Source organism: Anser cygnoides, chromosome 3, assembly GCF_040182565.1.
Source record: "Anser cygnoides isolate HZ-2024a breed goose chromosome 3, Taihu_goose_T2T_genome, whole genome shotgun sequence".
NCBI lineage: Eukaryota > Metazoa > Chordata > Aves > Anseriformes > Anatidae > Anser > Anser cygnoides.
The window spans coordinates 74,835,854-74,863,436 of NC_089875.1; the positions used below are offsets into that span (position 1 = coordinate 74,835,854).

The window sequence follows — 27,583 nt, forward strand, 5'->3', positions numbered from 1 at the left end:
TGTCAGTATGCCATCTTTTTTTTTACCCTTTACTTTAAAGAAAGAAAAAAGTAAAATTTACTTTTAAAAAAAAAAAAAGGCAGGATAACTTTTGCACAGAATTAAGGATCAGGAAATACAGAAAGTGTTCACTTTAAACTTCAGAAAGCACAGACATTTCTATTTTTACTTTTCAAAATTCTGGAAGTAAGCTGTACACAGATAAGAGTGGAATGGAACAAACCCATAGAGAACTGGGATATGGCACCATACTCTAGGAATACATTATGAACTAACAAGCAGAAGTGTCTGAGAACTTGCTATGCTTGATGAAGAATTTCTTCTAGTTAATTGTTATTGTGGAAAATTGAGGAGAATTGTAGATTTTAATGCTGTAAGTAGATTGACAGTATTGTGTGAAGTATTGTACTATTCGGTGCTCTTAAGCAAACAATCTAACATTTGCTTTTGTGCATGTGAATCCATTTCCAGAGTTGTTTGCTTCATAGCTAGTCAATACTCAGTTGCTTACTTTATGTGAGGCTTAGCTCTGCATATGTGAAATCACAGTACTGCAACTGTGAAAAGCACTATCATTCAATTTTTGTCACTGATGCTACAGATATTTTGCTAATTGCAAATATGAGCCCTTTTCTGGGCAGGAGATTTAATACTTCAAGGCCATGCTTCCTTGTAGAGGTCTGTCTGCTCAGCACTCAACAAAACCGTATCTTGGAGCTGCTTCTACTGTTTCCTTTCTGTTGCTCTCTGACCTTATTGACTGTCGCCTGCTGGCTGTTGTATGTGAAATCACCCTCTTGAGTCTTGACTTTCTCCTTCTAGGAACGGTGCAATTTACTTAAGGTTAAATACTACAAATTCATTTGTTTAGAGAATGTAGAGCTGCACAAACAAACTTTATGGATCGTTTGAAGGACCAAGCCGCAGACAGAATGGTATTCAACCATGATTGTTAGGCATCCTGACATGAATGTGAGTGGCGCTTCTTGTAACTTATTGTATGGGGCTGGTAATGGAACTTCTGGTAATACGTATACTCTTGCTAAGAATGACCCACAAGGTGTAACAGGACTTATGCTTTGGATAGTGCTTGTCCTAAAAAAAACCCTATGATTTTTAGGACATTCTGCACCTTGATTTCAGTATCCCAAACTGCATCTCTTTTTCTTAAACCCTTTTTGTAAAGCAGCTGGATGAACATCATTTTTCAAACCTTTGCTCCCTTTTTCTTACAACATGTGCTGCACAGTTTTTGTAGCATTACAGATGTGCTCTTTCCCTGTCAGAAATATTGTAGTGCAGTTGACAATAAAGTGCCCATAAAACACAAAGCAGTTTGGGGTTTTAGACCACTGTGAAGCAAAGCTGCTGTCTCTAGGTAAGAGTATTTTGGACTATAGCATGTGCCCCTTTTAGTTCTAGAAGTTTTCATCCCCCTCTGGCAAGGTTCAGTTAGTTGGATATATTTACTCTGCAGATGAGTTTTTCAGGGTTTTTCATCTACTTTGCTACTGATAGGTAGCTCTGAGATCTTGATCATTTCCCTTTGGTGAGAGAGATGTTTCCTCTATGGAAGTCTGTGGAATAAATGAGTCTGTTCGTACGGTCTGTGTGAGGAAGGCCTTTTAGAACTTGTTTTTATCTACTATTAAAGTTCCAAGCAGTGCTTTAAACCAAAAAGACTGGACTATACAAGCTCTTACAGCCGGTCCTTTTTATGTTGCTGCCTGTAAGAATAAGACCAGGTTTTGGGCAATCCTAAATGCTTAGGGTTTTCTCAGGTCAGTACACAACATACTGCATTGTCAGAGTCTGGTTTGTAACTGAATGCATCCCAGATCGAATCTTTGCTGCATATTTTGTTTTATTGTGGTCTTTATCTTTTGACATTGATTGGAGAGGGTCCTTAGGGAGAGTTCTTCATCTGTTCAGCAGAAAAAAAACAAAGGGCTGGCCACTTCAGAACAGTGTTTTTAACAGCATAGTCGGTTACAAATCTTTTCTGAGTTGTACAGGATACAAGTGAGTATTGATAAGGGCTGATTCTCCTTCAGCCCTTGAATTATTAGGGGACATCTTGCAGACTTACAGGAGCTTCTTCACACTTGTTAATTACTGCTATGTTACTGAAGAAAGAGTGAATTTTGTTCTTCCATAGGTGATTTGGTAGTTTGCAGAAATATTTTTTTGTGGACATGAAACACGTTTCAGAGAATTACTGTTAAATAATCCATATTTTCCATGTTAAATAATCCATATTTTCCAACAGCAATGGAATTTATCAACCAGCTGCAGACTTGCTCAGAAAGAACAGTTCTAAAGCAAAGTGGTTCTGTTAGGGCCTTTCCTAATTTACACAGTTTACAACCACTCTTACACTAAGTAGATTCAAGTGTATCCTGTGGGACTGAGGTTCTACGATGAGAACTTTTTAGAGAACACCTGCTTCAGCTGAAAGAGAATATAATCACTGAACATCTCGCACGATTCTCTGTTACTTTGCACATAAAGGTTCCCCTAAATAACCTGTAAAGTCAAAGAATACAGGAAGTTCAGCAATGGGCTCTTGCAACAAAGAAGGCTACGTGGTATCCTGAGCAGCATTAGGAGGAGTGTTGCCAGCAGGCTGGGAGAGGTGATCCTTCCCTTCTGCTCTGGTGAGGCCACACGTGGAGCAATGGGCTCTCCGGTGTAAGAGAAACATGGAGCTGCTGGAGAGGGTCCAACAAAGGGCCACTAGGATGACTGAGGAAATGGAGCATCTCTTTTGCATAGTGAGACGGAGTGAACACAGAAACTATATGAACAAGATGATGCATCTTTAGAAAGTGTTATAGAAATGGAAACTAAGTCTTCTATCCTGAGTTAAAATTAAGCAAATCCGTTAAATTTTGTATCACCTGAGTTTGGTAAAAGGTATCTTCTAAGTAGTCATATCTTTTTCTGATTAGTAGAACATGTGAAAGGAGTTGAGCTTTCAAATGGTTTTCATGGTTGTAATAACTGATTTTGTTGCTATTACGTAAAGTTTTTTCTAAAGGATTTGTAAGGAAGCATGCTGCCAATTTAAATAATGTGGAAAAGAGAGGTATTTTAAATGATCCTTTCATCTTTTGGAATGATGAGCAAGTAAAGGACCTCAGCAATGTGTGTGGGGAAAATTAACCTAAATAGTTGCCATATTTCTCTGTAGGTTTGTAATAATGCTAAATTATTGTTAATTGTGTAGGAAGTAAGGATAGAACTGCGGTTGCTTCATGCCGTGCGCTTTGTTCAATGAAAGGCTTCAAGGAAGCTATGAATTGTTGCCCACATATTATTAGGAAAATAGTCCTTAACCTGTTCCTTGACCAAAACCTGTTCAATATTGTTTTCTAGACATAACTGTAATATGCCCTACGACGTAAAATTTTGACTTTATTTCAGGTGTGTTCATGATTCTACTTGTGGCTTTAATTTAACTACAGTCTCAGCTAAGATACTAGTCAATTTTGACATAATTATTAGTTGCAACAATTCCTGTCATAACATTTGCCACATAACAGACCATAACAAGTTTAAACTTCCACCAAAGGAACACACTGTATAATTGCTCTTGCTTTTAAAACCATGATCATTAATATTCAAAAACTAAAGGTATTACACAAGTTGTAAATACATTAAGAGTGTTCTTAAGAATAATAAAATTTTCAAAAAGTTTATTGAGATTATTACAGGTTATAATTTTAACTGCAAGTTTATATTTTCTTGATCATTTGAATTATGCAAAGGTAAGAAAATCAATTTAGAGGTAATTTGGATACATGCTTTTAGAGGGGAAAAAATGTTGATCCACTTAGTAAGTTTGTATGTCCTGCATAGTATGTATTCTTTTAATAGGTTATATTATTTTCAAAATTTCACTTAAAGACTTAGGAATAAGAAGTTTTAAAGTTGTATCCAAATATGTCAGAACTGTATCAAAGTGTACATACAGGTATTCGTAGAATTATCTTTAGCTTTAGTCTAGTGATGAGTTTCTGCACTACTAATATCTATGACTGTGTGAATTGTATATACAAAGCGTATCCCAAATGTTTAATTTTTTGATTTTGTTGCATGAGTCTTAAAACTTTTAGGGAGTTTAAAGTTCCTGTTCATCACCATAAAAATGTCATTAGGGAAACCAAAGCTTTCTTTTCACCATTTAACTGCTGAAATCCTAGTACAAACTTGGGGGGGGGGGGGGGAAGAAATGATGTATTTTTCCTATAGATTGTAATCAGGAATATAGTGTAATTTTTACAGCCACTGAAAATATGTAATTTGCTAAAAATGTATTAGGGATGGGACAAGTAATTTGATTTATTCTGTGTGTCAACTTTACAACTAGTCCTGCAACCCCTATCACATCCTGTCAGTGAGTCAGTTTTTCTGGTAATTCTAGATAGATGTATGTTGAGCACGTTTGCACTCCTTCCTTTCATCTTACGGTTTTTAGTTGCATTCTGGACATAGAAAACCATTACTTAGCTCTTGAATTCAAAGAATCTTAATTAGCTGTATTTTGTAATGTGATGTACGTTACACTTGCAACTGTGACGTGACATTGCAGGTTGGCAGTACAAAATCTTGAAATCTAACAAAGCAGATGAGCCTGATTCAAAGCAAAAATAATAAAACCAACGCCATAAATAGGAAGTGTATTAGTTGAAGTTTGCTTTTTGCAGAGACTACTTAAAGAAATACTAGAAATAGTCGTTTGTTTTTTTGTGGGTGTTGTTCCAGTCCTAATAACTTAGAGAGCAAGTGAAGTAGAAAAGTACACAACAAAACAACAAGGTGTCTGGGAGAAGTCCTGTATAGCTTGGAAGATCTGAATTGTGGGACAGGGGAGGTATGATTGTAGTATAAAGATAAATCATGTTATCATGTTGTGTCATAATACAAGTTCAGAAAAAATGCTGATGAAATTTGAAATGTGACAAATTTCAAGCAGATAAAAACAATAGATCGTTTCCTTTTTCTTTTTTTTTTCTGTGCATACTTTAGTTTGTTGAGCTGAAAACCAAGGGTCAGCTTGCTGCTTTAGGGAAGAAAGTAAATTTATGGGGTTTGATAGATGATTCAGGAAGAGCAAGTTCTTTGAGGCTGCTTGCAGCGTGTGTACATATGCATGTGCGTATAGGTATTTCTTACTGAGTTTAACTTTAGCCTGTTGTTCTTCATATAATCATTGACTGCTTGTGGTAGGACTTGATTTTTTTTTATTTTTTGCTTTTATTTTGGAGGAAAATAGTTGTATCTTTCTTTTGGTGTGTTTTACAGGGGCTCTGTGGATGCCTGTTGCAAGCTACCACTTGGATGTTGAGAATGAAGGCTAGCTGAGGCAAATGGAGGAGAGTAGTTACTCATTTGCAACTAAGATTGTGTAAATTCCTCAGCTGGTCCAGGAACGGAAGGTTAAATCTTCCTGAAACTCAGTAATCAGTTTGTGGTGTCTACTTATTGTGAGAATGTCTTTAATCCAAAATGTACTAATATGCTTCCAATGCGAATGATACATTCATTTTGTCAAAGAAACTGGCAAAGATAAAATATATGTTCTAGCAACAGCATAACATTAAAGTTGTTTTTAATAAATAACTAGAAGAGAGGTTTTTAATATGTTGCATTTTGATCCTGGTTGAGCATTGAGTTTCTTTGAAGGTAAGCTTATTTTGTCATCAGAAAGTAGCTCGTAGCATGAAATTCTGTGCTCTGGAACGGCAGAGGCAACCATAAGCTGAAGTTGTAAATTAGACTTGACTTTAGAAAAGTTGTTTTCCCATTTCTTGTAAGTGGGACAGTCTTGTAGAAATGTCTTGTTTCAGCACTCTTGTAGGATAAATGTTATCAGCATTTAAATTTCTTCCTTTTTGTGTATCTCTTGCTATCAGAGTAGTGATTTGCAAGCGTACTCTTAAAGGGTTAGTCTGGAGTGTCGCGTAGTCTTGAATGTTTTAAGCAAGTAGAGAACGGTTACTTTGGGGTCTTCTCACAGACAAAGCCAAAAAGAAAGCTACAAACTTGACTCCATGAAAGTCTTTTGGTTTTCACAGTAAAATTGGTTCATCTTAAGCCTTTGGAGGTAAGTGATAGAACAGCTTTGCTTGAAACAATTTGCATGCCTCCAGCTTAAGAGCTTATACAGAATCCCTGGAAGGAACAGAGATAAAAGTCAGTTAAAATGGTTTGTAACAGGATTACACTTACAGTGATTAAAACTTTCTTCCTTTGGAAATCTTTGTAATAACAATTTGAAAAGTCTCCGTGTGATTGTTTCAGAGATCGATTTGTATCAGAATTTTCATCTAAGTGATCTTGCATTTTGCTTCTGGCAGGTAACTTGCTTTGAGTTGCTTTAATAGATATATCTGAGGAAATTTAGTTTTCTGTATAAAAAAATCTGTAAAAATCTGAGTGTAACTCAGATTTTTAAAAGCCAAAGTTGTTGGTTTGGGTGATTAAAAAAAAAATGTATTGTTGTTTTGCCTGGAATAGTAATCATTTTTGGCTTTTGATCACTTGACTGTCATACAAGCTGTGAAGTGGCAAGAAACATATCCCTTCCATATTTATTTTTCTCCAAACTTTACAAACTTTTCCAAAAATCTAATGAGGATGTGAGAATCAAACAGGTATTTTTTGGTTTAGATGTCTCTAGTATCAAAGATTTTGTTTTTGTTTTTTTCTTCTGCTGCTTCTCAGACAGCACCTGGAGTAATGGTAGATTGTTAAGAAAAGACTTCCGTCGTTTGTGTTGAAATTAATAAATGACCATTTATGGAATTCTTTGGGAACTGGACACAGCTTTAATATTATTTTTTAAGTAACAAGCATGGATTATCTTACATAATTTTAAAAAACTAAGTGTTTGCAGCTGCTTACTAGAATATACGGTTTGTACATAGCTATATTATACTATGATGTAGTGAAAATGGACTTCATTGATGTGTTTTGCCATTTAATGAATTTCAAGTTATGCTGCAGCTTGAGTTTCTAGTCTTAATGAAGTATATTTCATAACATATTTTGAAAATAAAGCATTTCAGGGTTATGCTGATTGAAGCACAAAGTGATTGCTTATAAAATAGTTGAAGGAGTAAGAGTATAATCGTTTTTGAAAATAATTTTTGAAGCAATATTATGGAGACTCCAGCTGACACACAAATCTTTTATAATGTGTTTAATTAGAAGCATAAACTAGAAGGTACGTTGGTAAATAGCAGCAACTGTGAATTTGGAAATATTTTCAGGTTAAAAACATGAGTTGGTAATATCAGACCACAGGAGAACAAATCAATTTAATAAGTAATGCAGTGTCTCCTGTGTTTTTAGCTTGAAATTACAAATGAAACCGAAATGAAGAATTTGTAGTTTAACATAACAAGTTTGTGCCTAAGATAATCTTGGCTTCAACGCGTTTGCCTAGCTCTTCTTGTAAGCTTTTATTAAGGGAATGATGAAATAAGAATCACTCACAAGTATCAGTTAAGCAATATTGTTATTTTTAGTGACATGTTCCCTTTTACTCTGTTGTGGGAGCAATTAAAATGAGTATCACTAGATTATTATGACTCCCTAGTGTAAGTTTAAGATGCGATGGGGGATGAAACATAAATGATAAAATATTCATAATATTTAATACATTGCATGAACAAGAAATATACAGGAAACAGGGAAAAAAAGACTGCTATAGCTATTGACATGTTATTTATACAGAAATATTTTGCAGCATTTAATTTAACTTATAAGAGCGATTAAATCTGAGTTACACTGGTCATTGCAAAAGCAAATGGTTGGTTTTTAGTATTTACTTTTATTTAGGAAGGAGCACGACTAGAGGTAGAAAGCATAGAATAGCAGCACTGAAAGGTAGGGGTAAGAATTAGAGATCTAGGCACACAAGCAATTTTGCTTATAAAGCATCACTGTTTTCTGCTGTGATCACCAGCTTGTGTGGCCTACAGGCATCCCAGTAATGCAGAATAATAACCAGGAGTTGGGCTAAATCTACTGTGAGATTTGTTTATCATGTAGTCAGTCACCTGCTTGTGTTTTCTGGATGATCATAGTCAACATTTGCCTTGCTGTTCAAATGTTCTTCTCCTTCCTACCTCACTGATGCTGTTTGTTGCAGAGACTGACTTGCTGGCTTGTTTTGGCCACGAAACAATGGCTGTTTATGCATGTAAAAGCTCTCCGTTGTATATCTTTTTAAACTTATTTTATATTACTGTTTATTTCCTGAAGCCTGTCAAATGTTTTTATTGGCCTTATTCCACAGGTATCAGGATACATGAAATGAGTTTGAGTTAGGTAACATCTCTTAATCCGTGACTAGCTTCTGAATGAAAGTCAAAATATGTAGCAGTTGAAGCAACTATAGATAACATTATTAAAATCAGAAAACCTGGGAAAAGAGGCACAGCAAGTTCAGGAGCATCACCTTAGGCTAGGTCCTCAGGACTTGCATTTTTACACACACACAACTATTTCTTTCAGATTCTGACACATACTCTTTCTTACCTGAGCTTAAATGCCATTTCCATTTAATCTTTCAGTCTGATAAAGTGCCTGGTTAGTTTCCAGAAAGTAATTGTGTTTTTTTTCTGTTTGGTTGGGGTGGTTTTTTGTTTGTTTTAAATTAATATTCCTCATGCCTTTTCCACAACGAAGGGATCAATCATTTTAGTCTTAACAGTAGAAAGCAAAAAAAAATCATTCTGAACTAGCACTTCTAGCAAAAAGGAGCCAAAATATAGACCCAGAAATACCAGCAGAAAAAAACGTTTTCAGCCAGTGAAAGAGCAGTATTTAAGATGGGCCTTTGCAGTATCTTGCATTCAGACAGGCACTGTACGGGATAGCTCTGTGACCACAACAATTTATCATCTTTTAAATTAGCCACTTTTGCACTGTGTATTAAGATTTTTAATTGGAAACATTTCTACAAAACAGAAGACGTGTTAGAAAATTATATCTAAAACGTATTTTTGACTGAAAAATAAAATTTGTTAAAATTAATTTTATTTTCAGGGAGTAGTAAATGTTCCTGTACTTTTCCATTTACATAAAGTAATTTGAATCCCTGTACAAACTCTTATTGCTAATTTGAAAGTTTGGTAGACTTCAAATTGATTTAAACAAAATGATAAACTCTGTCAGATCTTTTTTAGTGGAAAGTGGTTCATTACAAAGCAGTACAGCCTATGAACTTGGCCAATTTCTGAAAATACAGAGTGTGTAAGAAAGTAAAGTTTTATGATTTTAGGCTGCCAACTTATGTGCATGTGGGAATTATAAGGAATTTTTTTATTGTGTGGGTTCAATATGTATGGTAGCTTTTATTTGTTTGAATACAATTAGAGTAGCAGCCGAATATTTAGTCAGAAAAACTGCATCTATTCCTTCAGTTGGAAATAGTGGTAACTCTGTGATTTTTCCAGATTAAAACCCAGCAGTTCACGAGTTATGTTTTTCATTTTAAGATGCATCCTGTATAAAATGTCTGACTAATTAAATTGTGGATTTCATGCAGTGTTTGATGTTCTGTTGATTCTGAAAAGGACCAGGCAAGCTGAATACTCTTTTTGGCAGGAAGATAGTGAAGAAAGTTATAATTGCTAACACAATATGTAACTAAATAGCTTGTCTCTGATCTTGTGGGGTTTTACACTGCCTTAAAGGTCCTCTTAAAACTTTACTTCACCTATAACTCCTCAATGCGAGTATTCCCCCAAAAGTAGTTCTAATGTATTCTCACTGTGGTGTAATTTTGGTTTTCACTGCCACTTTTCTATCACTGTTACACTTTAATCTTTCTTTTTAAAAAAAAAAAAGTCTTCGTTTCTGTAAAGCACAAGATTTGTGGGGCAGTGTAGGTAGTATAGAAGAATTATAGGTTTCAGATGCAGAAGTCCAGCTTCTTAGGAGGTGTGTTAAGAGTTGAATATTTGCTTTCATCAACAGTTGATTTGTTACTAAATTATGGATGTGATCAGTGTAAAATGCATTGCAAATTTTGGGCAAGGTGATTGTCTTAAAATGTTTACATACCTGAGGGCATTTCCCTTGTAGATTTATCATTAACAATTACTGATTTACTCACCCTTCGAATGCATCCAGCATCTTTTGAACAGCTCACAGATAAATTGGGGCTGTAAAATACAAAAAGCACTGTATTCTGTTGAAGCTATAAAAATCCTAATTGGAAAAAAAAAAACAATGGATACTGTAGAAATAACACGCTTTAGACCTGGCATAGATTATGACAGTTACGCAGTGATGTCTCTGTGGGTTAGGTTACAGGCTGTTTTGCATGATTGATTAAGCAAATATTGTACAAAATATAACATTATGTAAGTGCTTACTCATGTTGGCTATGTTGTTGCAGTAAATACTAGAGTAGAAAGCTGTAGTCAGGTTGGGTTTGTATTACTAGCTACTACACTTCAAAAGGGGTGACAGTAAGATTTTTTTCTGAGATTGACTTATGCTGCTGTATGACTAAGGCACTTCGAGAAGTTCTCCTATAAACACCCTAGATTGTAGGATGGGACTTTTCTTTTGACTCTTTGAACACATAAAGCATCCGCTATATGGGAGGGAAGAAATGTAAGCATGCTGGGGTAATATTCTTCCTGTAGAATTATATGCGAACCACAGTCTTTGTATAAACAATTAACATGCAGTTACTTTTATCATTTTAACATTGATGGAGACCAGTGATTTTTATTTACATTACCACATCTGCATTGCTCAACACTTAAAATATAAAATTGAATTCATTTTCTATAATGTTTCAATATAACAGCTGAGGGGTATTACTTCGCAGCAGTCAGCAGCTATGTGGGAGATCCTTTAGAAAATACCTTTTGGACTTTTCCCTCTTGCTGTAGTATGGCATTAAATTATTATAACTAGGAAAAGTTCTAATTTATTAAAAAGCAAAACAAACAAAAGAGAAAATGGAATAAACACCTGGGAAATTCGTACCTTAAGCGTCTGCTGATGATAGCCACCTCTGCTTGCCGCCTTCTTCTCGTGCTTATTTCCACTTCTGTTACTTCAGATGGTAAGCACCTGGGAGCTGTGATTAGACTTGTGTGAAAAATTAATTCAGAAACGATAGAAACTCATGTGTGAGGTGAATCCTGCTGGCTGTGTGCCTGCCATCATTTCTCAAATGTTTGGATGGTTCGTTAGTGCTGTTTATGTCCATACCCTGAGGATGGAGAATTGACTCCAGCAGCTAGGCAGCTCCGTCTGATCGGTCTTCATAAGGAAAAGTGGAAAAAAGATTGTTTCTCCATTTATGGAGACTGCTGGCAAGAAGCAGCAAGTAGCTGTGTGTCCCCCCTGCAATTACTTTGACGTAGTTTATCACTGCTACAAAAAGACTCCTTTCCTTGCTGTTTCAGAGAGGTGAATGACAATTAAGTTGTTATCATTAGTCCGCTATTTCTGGTTTTTCATGTAGATAAGTAACACAGACCATGTTGTAACTTCTATTGAAATCTTTTTTTTAATCTTCACATTTATTAATATGATTACTTTTTTCCCCAAAAGCTCCACCACAAGATAAAATACTTTTTAACGTTAATTTTGTATTTATTTATATTGTTGAATTACCACAGTAGGTCAGGAACAACTTTTGAGGGGTAGGAAATTACATTTGGAGGTGGGCCCTGACTTGCCTTGCTTTTTCCCTTTACGATGGTATGTGATGGAAGTACAGCTTACTGGAGGCCAGTCACCTGTGATGCCAGCAACATCAGCTGCTTTCTAGTATAAATTTGTCAGCAATAATTCTGGTTTTGTTTGAATATGGTGTTTTAAAATCCTATTTTCTAGCTGAGGTGCCAAGTTTGGGAGGAGAGATCAGGTTATCAGGAAATAACTTTTCCTATACTTTTAGTGTCAGATCCTTGTGTACACAACTTTAGGGTCAACAGATACTCAGAGAAGAGACTACCCTAACATAACTGCAGTTCTTAATAACTGCATCTGTCAAAACACAACACAAACTTTTAAAATTTATGCTCTGTTTCTTGGGGCTGTAATAGCTTGAATTTTTCAACAAATCTGGAAAAAAATCACCTATTTCGAGCTGTAAAGGTACATGTTTGCCGTTCAAAGTGCTTAATGTATTTCTGAAATAAGACAGACTGTTGGAGAAGGTATTGGATGTTTGTTACAGTATTGATTTGACTTGGGAAAATACTGACACATGCTGATCTCTGAAGTTTGTGTTCACTGCACATTTACTCAAATTAAGAATGCTTAAATGCTTTGCTCAAGCAGATTCTATTCCCATAACAGAAGTGTTTAATAAATAATTTGACACTTTTGCATCTCCAGGACACTGTTTATAAATGATTTTCACAGTTTACTGGAGTGTCGACTTCCTTGAAATTGTTAAAAAAAAAAAAAAAAAAAAAAGCCAGATGTTGCTTCTGCTGCAACCTCCTGTTCTGTCCTACATTATGCCTGTCTCAGATAATGATACTAGATATTTGCATGGTCTTTAAATTGTTGGTTTTGCTAATTTTGTTATTAAAACAGGCAACAACAGAGAGACCTTTTATACAGAAGCTGTTTCGACCAATTGCTTCAGGAGGACAATTGCATACTTTGGGAGATCTGCTAAAAGATGTGTGTCCTAGTGCTATCACCCCTGAAGGTACTGTAGAAACAACTTTTGTCCAATCATATATCTATATATATTTATTATTTATATATTATATATATAAATACGTAATATATATAAAATAAAAATAAATGTTATATATTATTTTGAAATATTTTTGGGGGAAGCAGAACTCTGTTTCAGTACCAGAGTTTCAGATTTCACTCCTTCTTGGCCCATTATAGTGCCAATTATATATCACCTGCAGTGAGGATAAAATTGAGTACTTAGGCACTCGTGAAAAATTAATCTGAGGAAATTTTACTTTAAAACGCATGTGTGCCATTGCCATCGTGCTATTCTTAATAAAAACATCCATATTTTGTCTTCTGTGATTTTAACAAATATTTTTAAAGCAAAGTCAACAGTTTTATTTTAAGTTTTGTTTGATTTTATATTGCATAAACTTTTCATAAGGCTAACTCTAAAATGAGTTTAAATTGAAGATATTTTCAGAAAACTTTTTTCCCGTTGAAGTCTGACCTTTAAAAATTTACTAGAAAAGAGATTTATGTATGGTTACTGAGAAGTACTGTGTGCCAAGAAACAAATCATTTCATCATAGCATCATATCATTTCATAGAATAGCATTTGTTGATCGGCACTTATTCAGATAAATATTGCTATGAGGGTTTTATATTAGCCTCAAAGATTACAGCTATTGGAACACAGATTCATGTTTTTAGGTGGGATAAATTTGGAAGCAATGTACTCTGTAAACTGACATCTAAATTGTTTCATATGAAATATTTTCCATCTTGTTCTTGCTGTTGTGTCTTACCAGTCCCTATAAATGGGTGAATTTTCAGTCAGTAAATCACAATTAATTTTGAGAAATATGTGGTACTATAGAGAAGATTGTGGCACAGAATTTACTGCTGTAGTATCAGCACCTTTTCACAATGGAGCACTAAATTTGAAATCACTGTAAAAATCTATGAAATCCTGTACGCAAGCATATTTCAAGGTCAAATAGTTGTCATGGATTTCTTTAAGAAATCTGGTGACCTCAGAAATCTATTAGAACATCGAAGTATTTTTAACTCCTGTTTAATACTTGTTAACATGTGGAAACAATTTCCAAAAATAACAAAAGGTAAGAAAAACGTAGAATGTTGCTAGCCATGTGTCCCTTTTTTCTGAAACAACAATTTTAGAGCATAATTTTAGGTAATACTTTCAACTAACCGTCCAAATGATAAAGTGAGATACAAGTAGATACTTGAATGTTGGCACAAGCAAGTTTAACCATCTTTAAGTACTCAAGTTTCAGGATCCTACAAACCCTAGTGAAAACATACAAGGTGAATTTAAATATATGGGTAAGAGACAATGCGTGTTGATTTGGAAGACAGTCAAGAACACAAATTAAATGAAAGAAACTCAATAAGCATGTGTACGGAAATTACTCCAGGTTATAGTGAATTGTTATTTTTTATGTGGATTTGCTAAACCTGCAGGTGGGGAGTGTATAATTTACAGCATAGAAACGGCATCACTGAGTGCTAATTGCTGACCTCATTCAAAGAATAAGTGTAATGTGATTTTATAAGAGTACCAGTTACATGTTACACGCTTCCCATTTGTAGGCCTTTTTTGCAGAAGTTGACAAATGCGCCGACCTTCAATGTCAGGATAGAAATTTGCTATGTTTCATTTTTGTTACAGGATAAAATAAAAACTGTACTGTTTACTCAGCGGGAGCAAAAACTAATGATTACTTGGTAGAATAGAAACTAAAATAGGTACTATTCCTACACTTAAGAGGGAGGATTTGAAATTTGTATTGGAATGTACCTGTTTCTGTATAAATCTGCTTAGTTTTGGCTTACTTTGATCCTTAAGATTCTACTGTGCAACGTGCAAACTGAAGGGTTTAGTAACTTTTGATTCTTCACACAGGTGTGAGCTATCTGGGATTCAACAGAGCTTTTCCTGCGGCACAGCCTTGTGTTGTTGCATTTGATTGTTCCTCTTACACTCCGAGTGTTCCTGTCTAGGAGGTAGCAGAAGGAAAGTTGTCTGAGCTAAATGCAGAAAGTAACGTGAATACTTTAGATACAGAGGTAGACTGATACAAAGAGCCTGTGGAGGGAGAGGCAGACTGACTAAACAAGTAGTCTGGGAGAAAATGACAGATCTGGGAGTCATTAACTGTGGTGGGGAGAGCAGCTATAAACAATGTGGTAGGATGAAAGAGATTGGGGCAAAAGCCAGAACATGACATAACTGTGAACACCTGGACAGAGTAAGTGGGTTATGAGATAATAAAAGGATGAGGGAGAAAAAGAAGCACATTTCAAGTGGATTGTGTACTGAGATTGAATAAGGCATCTGTGAAAGAATGGGGCTGGAGGCCTTGCTGGTGACGTGATTCAGGTGGCCTAGAGACCTGTTTGGAGAACCAAGTTGAAATGAAGTTGAGAAGAGTGTCCCATGCTGGCTGGACGAGAAGATAAGGGTGCATAGGCAGTCAGATGTTGAACTATGGAACTGTGGCAAAATTGAAGAATGACAGAGAAAGGATCAGTTATGGAAAATTACCTGAAAAGTTGGATGCCTGTGACAACATAGTGATGGTGCATGTGATTCTTACTGCTGAGGAACATGCACAGGGAAGGTCAGTGCGCAAAAGAGGTGTGAAGAGCAGCACCGGTTTACGCTTGACTGCTTCAGTCCATCATACACTGCTCACTGGAGATTCAACTTAGCCAGTAAGTGAGGGAGAGGACCTAAGAGATAATCAGCAATCTGCTTGCTTTAGCCCACTGAGAGAAGGTAGCTGATGAGGTCAGAAAGAAGGGAAAGAACAGAAAAGGCCGATTCATCTGGCTGATCTTTTCTGTCTAGTCAGCAGATTCCTTTTCCTACATGCACCTTGGTTCAGTCTGATCTGGCTCCTCTGACTTACGATAATCATCTCTACAACTTCCTTCAACTTTTACTGCGTTCCAGTAATACACGGTCTCCAATGACTCTCCCAATATGCCATTCATCCTCATTGATGTAAGTCTTTATGTATTCCTTTAAGGCTTTTTTAGCCTTGGCCTTACTCTTGCTTCTTGCTGTTCTCTTACACCCTTTAGACTTAGCTCTGCACAGTTCTTTTAGTACATCCCATTCAGTCTGCTCATCTTAAAATTCATTCTGCTAAAAATATTCATAGTGCTTGCCTTCATGCAGTATCTTATCAGTTTCTAGGGATTCTCTCCTAATATGCCAGTCACCATTAGTGTCTTTCCATTCTCAGAGTATATGATCAAAGAGCTTTGATTATTCTTGTGGCTTAATCTACTCATCTCATTCACTATTCTTATGTGACGTGTACCATATTAAATGGTCATGCTGTACTACAGCACTGAGCTATTAAATAGAAAGAAAAAAGCACTCAAACCACTAACTCACCAGACTGCATAGTGTCACTTTTGCATTTTACCTGTAGAAATGTTAGTGCCTATAACATGGATGAAATTCTCCCGTTTCCAGCAGGTGGAATCGACTCCTGAGGCTGCTAAACCTCAGCATGTCTGTGCTGCTGCAGTCTCCATAAAACCCACTCAGTCAACTCATTTTCCCTCTGATACAGATACAGTGAGAGATTAACAGGCTACCTCTGTCGGTACATGCCCCATCAGCTCAAAATGCAGAGGAGATTGTAGGGCTGAGTGGCTTCTGACCACTTCATGGATATATGAGAATTTATTTTGCAAGCATTTTTGGAAACCGTGGGTGCTATGCATAAATGTTTTCCTTCAAATGTAGTTATATTCATTTGAAGTTGAATCCTTGAAATTTAGGAGTTGTCAAAATTGTGGACTGCCTGTCCAATCTTAATTTCTGCATACGTGCCCATTGATCATTATACAATTTGTAATTATTCTCTATCACCTCTCACCTTTTTTTGTGAGAATTTTGTCTTCCTGAACAGGCTAGGCACATCTTATTGTCCAGGTTGTGTAGTGAAAAATAATTTTTCTGATTGTTGCAATGATGGATGGGGAATTAATGTACTTCAGGAAGCATTGTGATTAAGGCAGCTGAATACTGCCCTTGGGAGCTGGATTCAGTTCTCCCCTAATGAATTCATTCTTATGTGATGCTAGGCAAGCTGAGTTATGAAACCACCCATTTTACAGATGGGAGCACCAGAAAAATAGTGAATAACTTGAGTGCTCTACTGAACAGCTTGATCACTTGCACTTGGAATCAGTGAGAGCTCTGGGACTTTGACTGTACAAACGCCAGGCAATCTCTGCAGTCAAGTTTTAGGCTTCTCCTTACTTTTCTGCTCTTCCTCCAAAAAAATGTATACTTCTGTCTGTAATGTCTTTTTTACTTTAATATGTGATCTATAAAAAGATAATGCTATCTCTTGCCACAGGAAAATCTTGATGAAACAGTTTCTGAAAGAAAAATAGCCTGTGTTCAAGATTGTTTAAATTTCACTATTTAAACGTTGTCCTTGGATTTTTTTTGATATTTTCTAATTATTGATCTTGTAAACATGTTTTGTCTTAATTTATAATTTAAATTTATTCCAGTTGAGGCATTACAGTAATGTGATAAAATAACATAGCTGTCAAGTGTATGTTAAAAAACAATGGCAAACTTTTTTCCACATCTGTATCTTCAGAATTTATTCAGTATTATCCAAGTTCAGAATCTACCTGATTCTTGTGAACAAAGAAAATATAGTAATATCTAATAAATGATATTTTTGAAGACAGTAGGTATTGGTGGAGCAATTTTTCAATCTTTCTCACTCTTATTTTCAAAAAGTATTGGATAATTTTTGATACTTTTTTAACCCCTCTTCTTTAGTAAATCAGTGCATCAGTGACATTAGCTGCATCTTCTTGTCACTGCAACACAGTCTCTGTGAGCTTTTTTCTTTCTTTCCATTTTCCTCCATCTGTTGTACTTTTTTTCTCCCTTTTTCCTCTATGGTTTTGTCTTTTCCAATGACTTTTCATTCAACTGGAAGCTTCATGGTAATTGTGGTGATGGCCTGTCTATGGTGACATCCGTAACTGAGCTTTGTGCCGTGGGAACACAGAGAATATATGATTTTCAGACTCAGCATTTGTAGCCATATATGTGAGCTGTTCCTGCTGCCAGATACTTAAGGACCACCACAAGAAGAGGAAAGGAATGGTTTCAAGAACCACCCATGGTGTCTATATGTCTTTGCTTTAGGAAACATGGATGTAATTAAGTCTCTCTTTCAACTGTGCTGAGAAAAAATATTTCAATGAAAATAACGTATTTATTTGTATGTGGATTTAATATACACATTGATTATCAACTGTTGAAAACATTATGTTTAGAACGCTGTCAGGAGTAAAACAGGTTGCATGGTGACATTAAAACACTCATAGTTAAAATGTTACTTGGAAAATACCGTGTCAGTATTGCTTTGGACTGTTACAGGCTGTGGGTAATTGTTTAAATACTGCATTTTATTTAAATTAGCTTATGAAACTATTTATTCAAGGCTTTTATTGTATGTTGAAGTTGTCTAAAAAATAAAAACTTGAGCAGTTATTATCCCCAACCCATACTTCCCTGACTCTCCTCAAGCTGGTCCTTTATTCAATTATGTGTATATTATCCCACTTAATTAATGCTGTATGGTGCACACCTCTGGGTTGCTAAATAGCTTAATCTCTGTCATGGAGAGCACAGCAGTTTGTAACCCATTTGTCAAAACACTATCAAACAATTTACACATTACTAGTAATGATGAGAAAGTGGGAAGAAAAGCAGTACTTCAAATTAGAACAAGCACCAAGAAGCCAGTGCATTTCTTAAAACTTTTTAAAATGACCTTAAGTTGACTGTAGTTACCTGCAGTTTCTGTGAATATAATGAGGTTAGATATGCACATTTTTGAGGTCAATGACAAAATCCTATTCATTTTATCTCTGTCTCGTGGAGGACAGGTAAAATAGCTTGACCCTGCTGGTTTTTCTCTTTTTCTCATCTGAGCATACTGTTTCAAGTATAGATAGATTTGTTTTAATTCTCAACTTGAGACGCCAAAACTTATTTACATTTTCAAGCAGATTAATTATCTTTCCCCAGCCTTCAGTCATCCTTAATTTTTTTCTGGAGGTATAAAGAAGGATTGAAGTCCTTGTTGTCCTTGATTGAAGTCCTGGAGGTTGAAGTCACTTACTTCAACCCGGATCTTGAGGCAAATATAATGCAATTTATTACACTAAAGATGACATGTTTTACATCAGCTGACTAATTTTCATAGAAGCTGTATAGGTAAGTTGAATAAGACAAAATTATATCGTGAGCAAGTAAGTCATATGGTATCCTAAAGATGAACAGTGTCCTAACAATATGGTGTGAAAACTTAAAATCTGGCAATTTAACGAGTATGAATATTTTCCACTCTGTTCAAAATAGAAAAATAAGTTTTTTCCTATGGCTTATGCTCATTTGTGAAAGCTGTCCAATTATTTCATAGCAGGCTGCATCCCACAGAGCTCTGCAGCTGAGAAGAGAACACTGAATAGCTAGGAAGCAGGGTGGGTGATGTTAGGAGACTGCTTTGAAGAATACCTCTTTCCTCTAGAAAAAGAACTACTACCTTTACTGGTAGCGAACGTCTTTAAAAATAATACAATGTGGAGAAGACCTTCAGAGAAGACACTTCCTTAACCTCACAGTACAATAGTAGGAGGACAGTCCTTTCTCCTGGAAAACTAGGTTAGAACTGATCTAACAATGCTTTCTATTTTTCTGTCTAAATGAGTATTTAGACACCAAATATGTTAAATCAATTGTTTTCTTATTAGCTGAGTAGTCTTTCTTTTTCCTTGGTGCATATTTAGCTGGTTCACAGGCAGCAGTTGCGGTTGTGGAGCAACAGAAACCGTAAGACCAAGTCATCAGGTAGAAGAAAGTTTGGGATGGCATCCTGTTCTTACACTGAGATTGACGTAGTGTCAGACCACACACTAACCCTCTTCCAGTAAGGTATTTTTTGAGAGCCACCTTCTATTCTGATCTAGTCAGTATTTGTATTAAGCGTGGGTTATCAGAATGGTTCATCAGTTCTCACTCATGCGTCTGTACAATAGTGTTAATGCCCTGTTGCTTCCGAAAACATCTTGCCTGAGGCCATCCCCAGATTTCAGTTTGAGTTTGTAATGGCCATGTTCTTTGGTGGCTCTCTGACAGTTGGTGACTAAGGAAGGTGGGTCTCTTCTGCCAGCTGTTTAGCTCCTTGGTTATACAAAAATGTTGATTGATCACCTTGCCTTTAACATTGATGCATTCTATTTAGTTCAGATTTTTGTTTTTTCTTTGTCATTCTGATCGTCCTATGTTGACAACAAGTTTGGGAAGCAATGAAGTCCTACTTGTTGTGTTTAACAAATACTGACGTTAATATTCTCAACCCCCAAATTAATTAGCTAATCTCTTCTTCCTCCCCATTGCAGCCTACTGTAATATATCTAAGACGCTTCATTTTCTGTTTCTTAGTTATTGCAATAATAAGTTGTAATTTATCAGTTATGTTGCTGGTCATAAAAGAAAGACACTTCAGTCTGAAATTTTGCTATGCGTACTCTGCTCTATATTATTCCATTTGTTTGTTACTAAATTTCCATAAATATTGTTTACTTAAATTCATCTAAAGGCTCTGTTCAACTGAGATCAAACTTGGGAGGTCTGTGGTTGTCTAGGTAACGTTTAAAGGTGCTAAGTTGCTGTTCCTGCACTACTAATTACTGACTCCCTAGAACTTATTAGGAAACCTTACCAGAAGGTAAGCAATTTAACTTTGTCAAGTCTTTTGAGGTAAATATTCACAATTTCTGCAACTTGAGAATATTAAACTGTTTGTGTTTAGTTCTCAGTTGTGATAATCTCTTATTAGGGTGGAGGATGCTTTGTTTTTGGTTTTGCCTTTGTTTCTACCTAGTTGTTCATGTAATGAGAATAGATTTAGATACTTCAGTGAAGTAGTTAGTCATTGTTGGTTCTGCTTTATTCTGCTTTCTTTTTGCTTTCCATTCTTACATCCTGTGGTGTTCAATTATCTATACTTCTACTTCAGTTTCCTAGAGTTTTCCAACAATTTTTTTGTGCTATTGGATATGAAAACCTAAAACGTTTACCTGGGGACTGTCTCTCTCTGTCAGCATTCTTCCATTTCCCAGTTTAGATTTCCTGTTTTTTTCAGCTTCTTCCAAGAAATCAAATGTCCTAACTACACAGGGTAGTCCAGAATGAAATACTCCAGTGCCCCCCCTTTCTTCCACTATTTCATAATCCAAAAATTTCATGAAGATCCTTTCCAGACAGCAGTCAAAAACTTCCTAGTTTTACTTCTCGTGACTGTGTACCATGTCTTTCAGAATCTAAGCTCATAACAGATGTCTTTTCTAGTTCAGCTTGGTTTTTTATGAATACTTACTTGGAATGGGTATTCATGAAAACTCCAGGGTTAGAATCAGATTATTTTGATTAGTCATGCCACAGCTTGTAAATTTTTCTCATTTCTTTTGCTGTACTTCTGGATGCCACCTGCACAGACAAAAGTGGTTGTATTAATTGGACAGTCCTTGTGAAGTTAAGTGGAGCTGTCAGCAGCAATTTCAGTTCTAGAAAGGCAGGCTTTCTTTTTTCTTTTTTTTTAATGTTACTACTGTTCGTAACAAAATTTGGTATATTATGGAGGCTGAGATGAAGCTTCATACTGCCTGTGGTCTCTTAGACTGGTTAGTTGCAGTTTGTATGCAGGTAAGGAAGAGATGATAAAGACCATGTTGTTGCCTACAAATCCGGCATAAGATCACACAGTTGATATGGTAGAGCATTTTATTTATGGATATTCTAGTACGGCCAAATGACAAAATTAATTCTCTGTCTGAAGGGAGATTAAACCATGGCTATTTTTCCCTACTCTTTCCTTAATTTACTGCTGTCTTACTGAGATTAGGTAGATTGGACTACCATGTTTACGGTGTCAATGTCATTTATGTTGGATAAATATAATTGTTATCTATTTGTTATTTTCAGACATGATTATAGGTTTTACAGCTGCTGATTAAGGGACCTTTGTTTTCAGAAGTAGTGACATGAGTTCTGTACTACGGAGTTTATCAAATTGAGGAAAAAACAACAAAAAAAATATGTGAATAACTCATAGCGATCAAAAAAAAAAATTGCATGTTTACAAGGTTCCTATAAAAGTATTCCCAAGGGTTCAGTTAAAAATTGTCTCATCTTGTTAGGGGAAGGGGATGTACAGGGTATGATCTTAACTGCAGAACAACTGCAAGAGGAGACAGTATTTAATTTAATAGAATGACTAGGCAAAGGGTTAAAATGATAGCAAACAGAATTAATCTGGGGGAGGGAAAGACTCTTTCCTCTTCCCCACCAGAAACTTTAGACATCGTACATGATGTGAAGATAAAAATTGTATAATGCAGAAGGAAACTGTTTTCTTCCATTACTATCATGTCTAAACAATTCTGGATACAATTTTAATTTGCCAGTGTTGTTGAAGTCTTCGTAAGAGTTGTTTTGATTTTTGTCTCATGCTTCCTTGAAGACCCAAATGGTAAACATTTGGACATAATGACGCAAACAGTAGGCTATCAATCAATCCCAGTTTTCACAGCATTGTTGTTCATTCAGAAAAGCTGTGTGAACTGACCTCTTTCTACAGCAGTGTCATTAGTTCTTTCAGAAATAAAACAAGGATCAAAAAGACTTCCAGGATTTTTCTCTTAAGACTTGCTGTACTGAATGATACTGTAAAATTAGTGATCGACTGTTTTCAATTAACTCTCGGCTTTTTTTAATGCATTTTGTATGAGAGACTACATATTAATTGTTTTTGTTCTCCCCCAGTTTTCTAAGCACTGACTTCCAGTAAATTAGTCAAACAGAAAACTGAATTTCGATTAGATTTGCCGTGTAGGCTCTTAATTTTGAAGCAAGTGACAAACAGTGTAATAGAGGAGTTAAACATATGCAGTGTGAATGCCTTTCATTTGAAGTGAAATAAGCGTCTGAGGTCAGAATTAGCAGGACCATGGGAGCAGCAAAGCAAGGAGAGCAGTACAGCAGCGTCCTGATCCTGGCTGCTTCTTGGGAGCTGACTTAGGAAGTTTTTGCTCCACATGTCTAGCTAATAAATAAGTCTGGGTGCTTTTGCTGTTTGCAGGCTGGTTTCTGCTCTTCAGTGCTATTGAGGTGGCATTGTTGAGGTACTTTTCCAGGCCACCTAAATATAGAACTATAGCTAGTCCTGCTCAGTCTTAGGCCTACTCTAATGGCCTACTCTCTTTCCCCACGTGTGTATAACAGTATTGTGAAGGCTTAGAGGCCTTGTAGTGTGCAGACATACTGAAAGGTGTTTAGAAGCTCTCAATCTTATTACTGCTAATCCATTTTTGTCTCACCATTAGCTTCCAGTCCACTGTCTTTTCTACTGTGAGAGTCATTAGGTCAGAGCTGAACTTCAGACCGCTATTTAAACCATTCCACCTCCTTGTGTGGCACTCTCCGTGTTAGAGGAGGTCATCATGTCTGTCTCCTTGTTGGTGTGAATCACTTATTTGTTCCTGTTTTCTTTCCCCAGCCAGGCCGTCAGTTTAGATTATTCATCTGTATCTGCCTTTCAACTGTCTGATCTCCTATTTCGTTTTGATTTTTAAATTTTTTTTACCCCACTGCCTTACAACCTCCCCATACCTATCTGGCCTAGTTGTTTTTTTTTAAAGTTCAAGTGGGAAGATTTGTGGCTTTTTTTCTGTGTTAAAATTGCATACCTTTGATTTAGTAGGCCTTTTTGATTCAAAGGGGATGGAAGTCCTGAGGTTGGCTTGAGGTTATAGAACTAATAGCTATTACTCATGACTATGTATAAAGGTGCAAATAATCTAAGGGTTAGCGCTGTGGCAGCTCTGCTGTTTATGTGGCTTCTTATATTTGGGGAGGGCTTCCCTGTCTGCAGGATGTTCTTGCCCTCAAAATAAAAGAGGGGGGGGTCTGGCACTGGTTGTGGTCTTTTGTATGGAAGTTCTCAGGAAACAGTATAACTTTGTTTTAAGGTTTGATCCAACTTTACCTCAATCAACCATACATGGATTATCTGCTTGGTAACTTGCGTGTTCTCGGCCCCTTTCCTAGTCTTTCCTCTTCCATCTAGCAACTTTTCTAATATCTCAAGAATAATATGCTTGTTGAATGTGACTTAGAAGTGGTTTCTGGGCATGCACTTGCATGCACGCTCAAAAGAGTAGAATGCAGGAAGAGGTACAGCAAATAGGGAAATAATCCCGTTTCTCGGACAAGCCTCTGGAAATTTGTTAAGCTTCAGCTAAATTTATTCTGTCGGCCACCCAATAAGTTTTATTAGTATCAGACTCCAGACTATTCTCTTTAAATTTGTCAGAAAGCCAATGACTTTATTCAGGCACAACAAAGTTTTATAAGTCTATTATTAACAGTAGTAGTATGAAATGGGGAAAGTAAAATCCTCCACAGAGCAGAATTTTTTTTGTCAAAATTGAGTTCATTCTGTTTGGAAACTACAAGCCAGCACTGCTGGAATTCTCTGCAGAAGAGTGGTGGTACCATTGCAGAGCAGCCTGTTTTGTGGGCTGCATTAGAGCTACCTTTCCTGGAAGCTTGGAGGTCCTACCCCCAAATTCCTGTTGGAATGCTATGGATCTCAAAATCTAGGCAGTCGGACTGGGAAAATTACTAGAAAGTAGGCAAGTCTTTTGTCGGTAATCTGCCACACATATGGGTTTTAGTAGGAAATCTGATGGAATCAAAAATATCTTGACAAAATGTTTTGGTTGTCATGAATTTCCAGTTTTAAAAGGAATATTTTTTTGTGTTTTAGGAGGAGACCTCAGGTTCTTTATGCACTGTATGGACATTTCAGTGTGTTCCCACAGAATTTATCACTTAGACAAAAGATGAGTGAAGAGACAAAAAGGAAGGAGAAATTAGAGGCACAGAAAGGGGATGTGGCTTGCACCTGGTCACACTGAGGTCAGTAGCAGAGTTAAGAATTGGATTTTTTTGAACCCTAATCTAAATCAGTCTGTCTTGCCCGAAGGAGATCACAGTTCACATGGTATGAGAGACTAAGGCATCAAAAACTTCACAGAGGAAAATAAAGCTTTCTCATAGCTTCTCATATTTTCCTGCTTTCAGAAACAAGCATGTCAGCAACAACTAAAGTACACAAAGTATATAGACTTAGGAGTTTTTTTATTATTTTTATTACAGTAAACGTAATAGAAACTGTGAGAATGCTCAAAAATACTTTTTCAGTAGGGGCATCATCCTGGTAAAGTTGATTTGTTGTGTAATGCATGCTGCCTTTAGTGCACCACCAGTTACAACTGGTGAAGGCGTAACTGGAGATTCAATGAGTCTACCAGAGCTCTCAGAAGGTAGTAGTCAGCCTCTAAAGGTTTACAACATGAAGTTCTCAACCCAGGATACTACAGTGACAACAGGGTTTTGTCATTGGGGTGTCGAAATTTTATTTATACTAGTAAACAAAAGAGGGCTAGAACATGTGGTGTTTGTACTGTATGACTGTTAGCAGTTCTTTCGCATGATTGTGCTATAGGCCAATTAATGCTCTCCCAGAAAAAATTATCAGTGTTCATGGTTTAACAGCCTGGCACCTACTCTTAGTAAGCTATATAGATAATAGAATGGTTTGGTTTGGAAGGGACCTTACAGACCATCGATTTCCAAAACCCCATACCTTGGGCAGGGACACCTCCCACCAGCCCAGGTTGCCCAAAGCCGCATCCAGCCTGGCCTTGAACACCTCCAGGGATGGGGCATCCACAGCTTCTCTGGGCAACCTGTGCCAGTGCCTCACCACCCTCTGAGTAAAGAATTTCTTCTAATGTCTAATCTAAATCTGCCCTCTTTTAGCATAAAGCCATTCCCCCTTGTCCTATCACAACACTCCCTGTGTCCTTCCTGTTGTGGATAGGGAGATAATTTAGCCGATTAGGCATGAGCTGTTCTGTGAACACTTGCCCTAAGGTTGAGAGAATGTGTCCTGGTCCATTTCATGAGCTACATCTATACCTTTAAGTTAGATCTGTGTACTGTAGCCTTATGATGAGGGGCTGAATAAAATCATTCCTGTCTTCCTTGATTGCCTTTTGCGGTCTTTTTGTATTCTGCCTTTGTGCGTATACGTATGACCTGATTTTCACAGGAGATAAACATCTTAAGGGGCTGGAGAAAAGAGAACCTGCAAAACTAAAAGACCTACAAAAAGCGAGGAGAACAGTATTAGCCTTAGGAATGATGTAAAATGAGTAATCCACTAATAAACACTGTATTTACTCTGTCTTACTGTCCTCTATGAGGATTCAGCAGCACTTGTTAATAGTGGTTTCCCCCTTCTTGAATAGCTCATCAGAGATGTTGGTAACTTTACATTCAATGGATAAATTGTATTTTCTATCTTATTTGTGATTTGGAGAATATTTGTAAGAAAATAAAGGTAAAGCTTGTTCTTGTATCAGAGCCAAAGTTTTGTGCAGCGGCTTGGTATGTGGACAGAGGTGCCCTAATCATTGAAGATGTGAATGCCTCTTTTGCCCCTTGCCCTTTTTCCCCCGATGGTCATCATCACCGCACTTACCATGGCAAAATGCTGTGGGTGTCTACACTATGCGACGTGTCACTAAGTCCAGTATCTTAATGCAAACTGTTACTCACTGGCAATTAAAGCAAAGAAGCTACATGTGTACCAGATAAGAAAATAGATCCTATTCTGCCACTCTTGATGTTGGGGATCTTGGTTGATGATGGAAGGGTGGCTGCAGAGCCAGCTCTCCTTAAAATCACAAACTAGTGCAGCAAAGTGAGCTGTAACTTATTTCCGAGTTGTGTGCTGCGGTGTTTTGTCCGCGTAGCTAATGATTCCTAGTAATATTACTAATGATATTAACTTAGTAAATTCTGTTTGCAAATACTGCATGTATGCGTTTTATGTTTTATGGAACTACTTTTTTGCTTTAAAATGGAAAAACTTTCTGGATTCTAAAGAAAAACACTTTTCAGGATTATAAAGAAAAGATTAGGTTACCGGACAAACTCTCTCTAAAAAGGAAGAGAATATGACGATCATCTGTGAAGCTAACATTTCTGGTATTTCGGTATGGAAAAATTAAAATTAACTGAATATTACAAATGAATTTTCATCAAAACTCTGAACAGGTAGCTATTTTGTGACTTTATTAAAAAAGTTACTGTTCAGTGTAAAGAGCCCTGCAGGTATTCCATTGCTATTTTATCAACTCTTCCTAAATTTTTTCAAGACTAAATTCTTTAATTGTATTGTATTAAAGATCTCTAAATACTTTAATCTACTATCTGTTCAAAAGAACTTATAGTATGTGTACAGAAAAAGATATTTCATGTGTGCAAACTATATTGCCTGCTCATTAAAGAATTTATTTTTCAATGAGTAAGGGCCCGGAAGAAGCTAATGTAAGTATTTTAGCAAGGGTTTGTATTTCTCTGATAAACAGCACTCCCCTTCTGTTTGTGATCACAGGATGAAAGCTCTGTAAGCTTGTATATGTACATTTTTACTGCTACATCATGTAGTGTGCTCTTAAGATTGAGATCTCATTCCCCAGGAAGCATTTCTGTCTAAGATTAATTGCCCTTTTAAAATCAGTGTTTGATGTATTTCTTTGGCTATATCCTGACTCACTTTAACCCTCTTTGACCTGACCCCACTGACTATTACCGCCATGGCTGAAGCAGAAATCCTTCAGCTTGATGTATGCAGTACAGACTTGAGCCTGTGGTTTTTCACATCGATGGATTCAATTA

General features: G+C 36.5%; 1 protein-coding gene across 6 annotated transcripts in view; it reads left to right on the plus strand.

Moving 5' to 3' along the window:
- The window catches only part of ATG5 (autophagy related 5), an 80,475-nt gene that overhangs the window by 39,031 nt on the left and 13,861 nt on the right, over positions 1 to 27,583 (plus strand). For 4 of the 6 annotated variants that reach the window (XM_066994460.1, XM_066994463.1, XM_066994464.1 and 1 more), the window contains one exon: positions 12,589 to 12,706. In XM_066994460.1, coding sequence (XP_066850561.1) covers positions 12,589 to 12,706 — 118 coding nt within the window. Of the gene's footprint in view, positions 1 to 12,588; positions 12,707 to 14,614; positions 18,986 to 24,599; positions 24,752 to 27,583 lie in introns of those variants that run through there. The other 2 variants (XR_010830431.1, XM_066994461.1) reach the window with 2 other exon arrangements.